The following is an 8,655-nucleotide window of genomic DNA, read 5'->3' on the forward strand; positions in this document are numbered from 1 at the left end:
ATCTTGTTTGATAGTAGGAAAGCATATTGAATTCCTTATTGATTTGGATCATCCTGATTAGTTAGACACTAGAGCAATACTTTTTTGCAATTGTATTTAATCCCTAAAACTGCAAATATAATATTATTGAAATAAAGTTGTTTCACTGAGAGATGTCTTTCTTCAAATACTAATGAGAACCTTTTGTCAGGGAAAAATTAATACTGTTTTCAGGTCAGCATAGCTTGTGCATAGTTGTTGCTTCCATTGATTAAATATGTACTAATTAAAGAGCCATTGTCATGCAGAAAAACATAAGCCCCAAGTGTGATCAGTCCTAAAAATAGTCAAGTTTTACAGATTCTGATTGTATGTAATTATTATTAATTGTGCAATTTTGATGAATTTTCATTGTTACTTTTTTTATATGTGATATATCTATAGCAAAAACTGCAACGTGCAACAAAAGAAATTGTTCTCAAGGCACTTCACAAGCCAGCTTTATAATACACGGGCAATTTCAAATACAATTAAAGGGCCATTCAGCAATTAAATCTGCTGAAATACTTAGAAAAGCAAGTCATGTGGGTCCTATACAGAGTACTGAAATCATGATCACCTAAGGGTTTATAATGAATGTTGGAATTGTTCTACAGATTGTTTCCTAGATAAAGGTTTCATAAAGGACAAGCATGCAACTCCAGTGACAAACTTTTAAAAAGTTTATTTATTGCTCAAAGCAAAGAGCAACTGTAGTACAAATTGTTTCTTGTAACATTCTTCTATTTGACAGTCAAGCTGAATAACAACTCTTAGTTTGGCCACAGAAGACATCAAATAGATACAATAAAATAAATACCGTGACAGATGTCAAGAGTCTGTGAGATTTGATGGTGATCAGAATGACAACTAACTGTACCTTTGGCCAGGATGCAGTGGAAGCTTTTCAGCTTTTAGGCATGTTAACCATGGAAGTGGTTTACTTGGAACTGCTGTTATCGCACACTGTCGAACTGACTACATCTGTGGAAGGTTTGAAACTTTGATTTTCAGGCTGCTCAGTTGTTTGGGACTTTTATACTGCCCTTGAATAAAGACACTTGGAGTAGTAATACTAGTACAAACTACAAGCATTAAAAATATGGATAGTTCTTGTAGTGTTAAATTCTACCAGAGTTTTTGGAGGTAAGTATATATGAATGGCTGTACTGGACCAGGCTCAGTGACTAACTCTCCCACATCCGTGACTCTGAGGCTACTGGTAGTTGCCTAAGGGTATGTGTAAGTGTAAATACTGTACTACAAAGTACTTTCCCAAATATTCTTCCAGCTTTCAGCAATTTTTGAAGACTTACTGGTCTATCAGTCTTCCGTATTTATCTGCCTCTGGATTTTTGACTAATTAATTGCTTTTTGAAAATTTTCTCTGACAGGCATTTTAACCATTTTGTTTCTTAACCAAAAGGAAAAGAACCAAAACCACCTTTCATGTCTTTTGAACCTGCCCCTGCTAGCTTCATCTGACAGCATCATTGCAGATACTAGAATAGACACCTAGCAGTCGTTCTCTTCAGTCATTCCCCTGCCAACAGCTATTCCACAATTCTTTATCATTTTATCATCTTTCTGTACCTTTCCAACTTAAATGTTGAGACTTTAAATTCGATTCTGGGAAGTGAAGAAGGAACAGTCACAGGCAAGAAGGTTTTAAACATGCTTACTGGTTGTAGATGGAATGGAATACTAACTTCACTCAGTAAAATCAGTAATTGAAGACAAATTATTTCCTTGCAAGTACTCTTTCCATACATATATTTAGATAAAGCTTTTTTAATTTATCTAGTCAAATACGTAGTTCTATGGTGTTATTTAAATACTTTTTTTTTCCTTTTTGAAGGAATTATATAGTATACAATGATGTGTGTCATGCCAGTAGCATGAAAACAAAAATATTTCTTGCTGTTGTTCAGTAATGGAACTGAAAACAAGAAGGCCTGAGAATTTTCTTTACATATTAGTTACTAAGTCTTGAATGTCAGATCCTCCTACACGTTAGCAATTACAGCTCAATAAGCAGTTATGTCAAAGGCATCCAGTGTATCTGTGTGGCATTATCTTTGGTATCCATACCACCACTTTAAGTTAAAGTGCTATTAAAGAGTGATGTCACTTCTTGACATTTCAGACGTCTCCATTCTTAGACACTTTGTGAAATTAAAAAAATCAGTTTTTGTAAGCCTTGCTTAAACTTTCATTCTGTATTTTTATATGTGATCCTGGCCAATTCATTCTTGGGTGGTGAGAGAAAGGGTGTTTGGAACTGTGTATGTTACAACTCCTTTAGCATCTGATCAGTATCCCAGATCATTGCTTTAAGAAGGCAGTATCCTTAAATGGAGAAAGTTAAATTCTTTGCAGTGGCTGTCTCAACTTACCTGCAAAAGGTTGTATTCTCAATTGCAAACACCTGGTTCTTCACCTGTTCAGTGCAAGGTATTCTATGTTATTTGCATAGTGTCATGAATTATGTAATTTTAAAAATAGGGTAGTATTAAAATGGGAGAGGACTGTTAGGTATAGTAAAGGTACTTGCTCTTTCAGTCCTGTTCACTTCTCATAAACTTTGATAAATTACACTGTTTTGTTAAACCTGTGGTCATGGCCTCATTAGTGTTTTTATAAAATGATTTCAAGGAGTTTTTAAAAGTCTGTGAGAACTGAAATTGTGCGAACTCACACAAAATCTCAGACAAGGCTTTATCCACTCTGTTCTTGCAGGATTGGAAATGACAAGCAGCTTTAATGGAAGTTAATTACAGACAGCAATCACTAGCAGACAGGGACAGTAAACATCAGGGACAGTAATGATAGTCACTCCTCATTCTTCATCAGTTTGGGTTTAAACTTGAGAGTCAGAATTGGAGAAGTCAAAAGGCAATAGAGCTTTCAAACAGTTTGAGTTGCATTTTTGTGGGTTGTCTTCCACAGCCAATATGAGATACACCATTACTGTATATTTTGCTTCCAAACTTTGTGGAAAGCATTTTTATAAAACTTACAATCTTTCCCAAAGTGTACAAGCTAATAAAAAAGTCAGTTCCCGTTCATCACTCTTTTCAATTTCCTGGATGTCAGTGCTTGATATGACCTTGCTATTTATGCATCTTCAGTTTATTAAGACTGCCTGCCTTGTGTGCACCAGCTCAGCTCTCTTAGGAGCTCATTACATGGCTTTCTTCTTGGTTGGCCAGGGAAGGGCTCATGTGCAAGGTGCTGTCCCTCCTCCCAGATCCTGTGTCATGTAAGGGAACTGATACAGTTTGTTGCAGGAGGTCTCTGGTCTCTGCTGAGGTGCACAAAGTACCACTTACTTGGGCTCGTGAGAAAGCAAAATGGTTACAAGAACTTTTTGAATGGCAGCAGCCATTTCATTTGTACAGCACAGCACTAATTTCTTCTCTCTGTTTTGTTTTCCTCTGTGGAATTTATCTACAGTTGGTTATTTTTAAACTTGCAGACCTGAGTACTGGGTTTAAGCTTGCTTCCTGAGGCGCGAGACTCCCTTAAATGTCCTTGAGTTCTTGTGTTTGTTGTCTTTTTGTCCAGATCTCCTGGGTTTCTTCCACCGTCCACGGTGATTCAGGAGGGCATTTCTGGGGTCTTGTGCCATGGCCAGTTCCTCATCAACTGAAAAATAAACCAAACAACACAAAAATTCCATAAGAATATGCTGATTTCCTGTGGCGAATTTTTATAAAGAAAAGGAACTAGCAAATATTAGTAAGAACAAATTTATTGAAATTGAAGGTGTCCAGTAGCACAGTAATGTTTGCCCATGTTCCTAGAAGAAAGTCTTCCAAGTGTGAGATTGGAGCTGTTACTATGCCAAGTGAAATACCAACACATACTATTTACATCAGCAGAAATACTCTATTTTCATTTGCCTCCATCTTTCAATCAGAATAAAATCGTTAAACAACAGCAAGGAGTGTAGTTAGCTTGTACAGGCAATTCATGTTCTGCTTCACTGTGGCTGTGCTGTGAGAACTTCAAATGGCCTGATCATTCTGATGCTGCCTGTGGTACAGACAGACGAGAAAAAACCACATAACTGGACATCTTCAAAACAGGATGGTGCTGTTGGAGGTTTGGAGATTATTTGAAGAGAGATGGAGATAAAGAAAAGAAAAAAAATTATAGAAAAAGCCCAGTTAGCATAAAACACTTGTCATTGGTCGTTGTTCAGGAGAAGTATGTGCTGTTTTGTTTGTTGATTTGGTTTTATTTATAAGCTATCTCTATATTGATATATTTATGCAAAGCCTCTCTTGCTACACAGAGAAAAATTAAATGTTTATTCAACAACAAAGCAAGACAGCCTTGCTTTTAGTAATGCAAATTTCTCTTTTTTTTTTTAAAGACATCTAAGGAAATAGGTGCCTAAAGCCTGCTGAATTTCTGATGTTCTGTCAGAGAGGGAGTTGGTATTTAAAGGAGTCTGTTCTCAGGGTTATCTGTGGTTAGTTTTTTCTCTCCACCTGATGGTCTTAAGCTGAAGCTGGTTCTGCTTGCTTGCACAGGGAGAGCTGCTCAGGATGTTTTGTGTGAGTTGGCTGTAGGCCAAATCAGTAGGTTGGACTCTTGACAGTCTCAGCTCAAGAAAAAGAAGGTCTTGGAGATAAAGCTGGGACTGTGATGCCCTAAGTATTAAATAGAGAGGAATTCATCTCACATCCTCTTGAGAGTCCCAGCCAGAACACTTGTGACCTGCAAACTGAGCATCTCCTTCCCTGAGGCACTGAAAAGCCACGATTCCCTTCAAGCATCCTTCTCAGTTGTGAGAGAAGCACAGCAGCAATATTCCTATGGCAAATTAGTCTGCCAACTACTTCATTCACTGCTCTCTTACAAAGCTTGATTGCTGATCTCAGAAAATTTAGGAAACAGTTGCTTGCTTAAACTCCTTACAAATACAAAGCTAAAATTTCTGTGCTTTAAGAGGAGCAGGATTTAACATCTGGTGCTGTAGATTATTTACGGACCTACAGAAAGTGCAGCTAACAAGGATATAGGTGCTGTGAAAGAAGGTGGGACAATTGGTCATGCATCATGAATGCAAATGTCTGGGTTTTTTTCAGATGGGCTCTTCTGGCTTAATGAAAGTATTGTCTGAGCCTCAGCAAAATAACTGAACTAATGGGATCTGTAACCCACCTGCTTTTCCTGTTTTGCTTGATCCTAGCTGGAAGAGCTGCAAGAGCATCACCAGGTAAGAGGAGTCCAGTAGTAGCTCAGTATTATTTAATAATAACTAGTTTCTGACTATCACATATGAGCACACAGATGAAATTTACTGCAAGGGAGAATCTGTGCTTTTATTCAAAGTCAAAGGCAATAATTTCATTAGCTTCCATTTCAACCATTTTCAAGCTCTCAGTACTTAGCTTTCCTATTCCTTTATAGATATGGAATTGTATGATGTCTTGGCACTGCGCTGGTTTTTGGTTGCTGTGAAAAACTCAGCACCTTGCTCTTAAGGATAATCTATAGCTGAAGGCAGGGCTGGGTTAGGCATGCAGAGCAGTCTTCCCTAGTAGATTAATTCAGCATCTGAAAGCACATCTTGAACAGGAAATGTTTGAGTTTTTGCAGCCTGAGGGTAACCAGTGGTGTATGCTCATATGAAAACAAACACCCTTCCTCTCTGTTAAAGCCTCAGATCTAAATGCCTGGAGATGTTATACAAAACAGGAACTTAATTTATTTTACATTTCTGGGTACATGTGGCTTTTCTTACTTTTAGAACTGTTAAATGGCCTAAATTTCAGGATTTCAGAGGACTACAGGATAGAGCAAACTGAACGAGTGCGCAAATTATGGTGCTTGGTCTGTATCTAAGTAAGGTTTCTTTCCTAGCCTTGCACTGGTGGGCAGATCTAGTCTTCTCCTGTTGGGCTGTTGCACCCCGGGGCAGCTCTGTGTGAGGGCATCAGCTTATCTGCAGAGCCCTGAGGTCAGGATTGGCCTGTCTGCCCCAGCCAGGTCTCTGCTAGAGCTGAAACATGTAGTGTGAGCATTGTGGACCATTGTCCCAGGCAGGATTCGCACCAAGTTTCTGAAGCATCTGAAGTTTACAAAGAAAATCTAGGCTTGTCGTCTTAGCTCTCCTGACACTCCCTATGGGAAAAAGGTTCAAAAGACAGATAATCTGAGGAACAAGCTTAGCCCAATGTCTGCAAGATGATGTTTTGGAATGGCTGAAGGAAAGAAAGGTTGAAGACTCTGATCTGAACGTGCCCCGGGGCTGGCCTTGGCAGCTGGAACCCTAAAACAAAAGTAGAACATATGTGAATCTGCTGCTGCAGCTGAGACCCAAATCTGGAGGCCATGAAGATCATCCCATTAAAACTGGATGGTCTGATGTTTTCCTTCTGGAAGAAACTCACTGCCTAGTTTTACTCTGAAGATGGATTTTTGAAGTGAGTGTAAGCTGATTTTAAAATAGAAAAGGCATCATGGCCAATGAGCATTTAGGTACAAAGTAAAAGCAAATACATACTTTTGAAAGACATGCCCCCGGTAAACAACTACTTACGGGTGTAACTGCTGCTGCCTGTCTCACTGAAGACTTGCACAGTTCAAGCACAGAAGAAAATGATCTATACTTTAACAGCCCTATTCTTTCTCTCCATTTTGGTTGCCCCTCCTATAGTGCAGAACAGTAAAATTTTCTATAGGATCATATGTAAAACTGTGGAGTTTTAAGTGAGGGTTCTAAACAAATACCTGTGGTATTTTTCAGACAGAAAATGGTCTAAAATGCAGTACAACTTCATAAAATTGTTTCTGATCATAGTTCTCTTCAGTTTAGTTAGTGGTACAAGCGAAAGTTGCCTGTTGGATGAGAAGCTTTCTCTGCCCCCAAATCCTGACTCACCTTCCCTTAATTTGATCCTGAAGTAGGCAATTAGCAGCAGCAGGAGTAAAGTCACAGGCATAAAGATCCCAGCAAAGAGAACGTAGCCAGGCAGCTCCCTCAGAAACACCGAAAATATGTAACTCATGCTCATTTTCCTCTGTGGCAACCATGCCAAGCAAGATCCTTAAGATCTACAAGTTTGGACCTTATTTATCCTACTTTCTTCCTTTTTTCCCTCCCCGATCTGCATTCTGCCCTTTGCTCAGGCCATAATCTCTTTTTGAACTTTGATTTGTTTGTGTAGGCCTGTGATCCCCTTGGGATTGGAGTTCACTCACAAAGTTACTCAATAACAAAGTTTGAAAGTGCATATTGAAGTCATGTAGGGCTTTGAAACCTTTGGATATGTTGGGCTGGGCAGGGCTCGATATGTAAGGCTGCTGCCTTTTGAGCAGTATGGGTTCTGTCATCTGCAAACACTGTACAGACCATTTTGAATAATAAGCACTCTCTTTCTAGATATATTATTAATTTTACAGTAGATGTCAAATGCTTATTCAGGGTGAAGCCCCTGTTATGCATACTGCACAGGCATACATGTGGTCTCTGCTCTAAAGAGTTTTCAGACTGGACCACTGAGACAAAGAGCAAGTGACTGAGGGGGTGCTGTACCAACAGCATCTTTTCCAAGGAGCAGCTGCAGAGCAGTGAAACTCAGGAAGGTTTCTTTCTTAGCTAAGTTGAACATACATGATTTTGGGGGACCAAATGTGCCAAAGAATTCAAGAATGTTTTAAATGTCCAAGTGACTGTGAAATGTTCAGTTTTTCCCGTCTGGTCACCAGCCTATGGTAGAACTGTACCTAGGATGCATTGATCATCTTAATCATCTTTAAAAAGATGATTTGTCATTTTATAGTCCTTCTCTACACATTCAAAAGACCTGCAAAATTTTGCAAAAAGATCTGTTTAGTAGACCTGACACCTTGGAAGTGCTATTACATGGGCATGCTATTGCAATGACTTCACAGAGAGGCAGTGCAGAAATGAAATGTTTGGCCTGCCTCTGTGTGTGTGTATTGGAATTCTTGCAGAGACATACTTCGGGTTGTCGGAACAGTTTAATCTATATGAATCACATAGGTTTGCAATTTAGGTTGCAAAAGACCTCTAAGATCAGGTTCAACCTTTAACATGAACTTTCAGTCTCTGGCTTATCAAGTCTGATGCCTAATGAAGGCATGAGGTTATATTACGCATTGTGGGTTTGGGTTTTCAGCAGCTTGTTATGACATGGATGAAAAAATCTGGCTCACTTCATGTCCATGTGAGAGATAGTAAGGGTTTTATTTGTTCAATATCAACCAAATCTAAAACTAGATCATGAGCTCTGTGTGAAAACAGCCATTTTGTGAGCAGTTCTCTCCAGAAAGGATATACAAGATTTGCTTGACTAATTGGATAGGTGGGTAGGCTGGAGCCAAGAGGAAATGCAGTTAATTTTTAGACTTGCAGGGAAAAGAGGTATTTCTGTGTTCACCTTGTTTTCTTCACTTACTGTTCTCAAAAGACAAACAATGTCACCTAACAACTATTTGAAATTTGTGATTTTTTTGAACTGTAACATATTTGAGATCCTCCCTTTTTGACTGTAAGTGATTGAGAATATAACGTTTACAGGCAAATTCCTTGTTTTGTTAATCACCTGCTGTTGTAATTGAAAAAAGAGCAAAGGGAGGGTGCCTTATTTCCTGCTT

At 38.8% G+C, this 8,655-nt stretch overlaps 1 protein-coding gene across 1 annotated transcript; it reads right to left on the bottom strand.

Annotated features, from left to right (window-relative positions):
• Positions 1-2,754: 2,754 nt before the first annotated feature.
• On the bottom strand, positions 2,755-7,137 carry SMLR1 (small leucine rich protein 1). The gene is made up of 2 exons (XM_027691215.1): positions 6,917-7,137; positions 2,755-3,666 (listed from the first exon to the last, which is right to left on the bottom strand). The coding sequence occupies exons 1-2, from the start codon at positions 7,047-7,049 to the stop codon at positions 3,512-3,514; spliced, it is 288 nt and encodes a 95-aa protein (XP_027547016.1). The 5' UTR covers positions 7,050-7,137; the 3' UTR covers positions 2,755-3,511.
• Positions 7,138-8,655: the final 1,518 nt, after the last annotated feature.

This window comes from Neopelma chrysocephalum, unplaced genomic scaffold (genome assembly GCF_003984885.1).
Source record: "Neopelma chrysocephalum unplaced genomic scaffold, ASM398488v2 Primary Assembly neopelma1_23, whole genome shotgun sequence".
NCBI lineage: Eukaryota > Metazoa > Chordata > Aves > Passeriformes > Pipridae > Neopelma > Neopelma chrysocephalum.

What these genes read in the sequence shown, in the direction of transcription:
- SMLR1 (XM_027691215.1), bottom strand. Translation starts at nt 7,049, where the DNA reads ATGAGCATGAGTTACATATTTTCGGTGTTTCTGAGGGAGCTGCCTGGC. An exon ending in CAGGATCAAATTAAGGGAAG is followed by an intron (nt 3,667 to 6,916) that starts GTGAGTCAGGAT and finishes TTTATTTTTCAG; the next exon opens with TTGATGAGGAACTGGCCATG.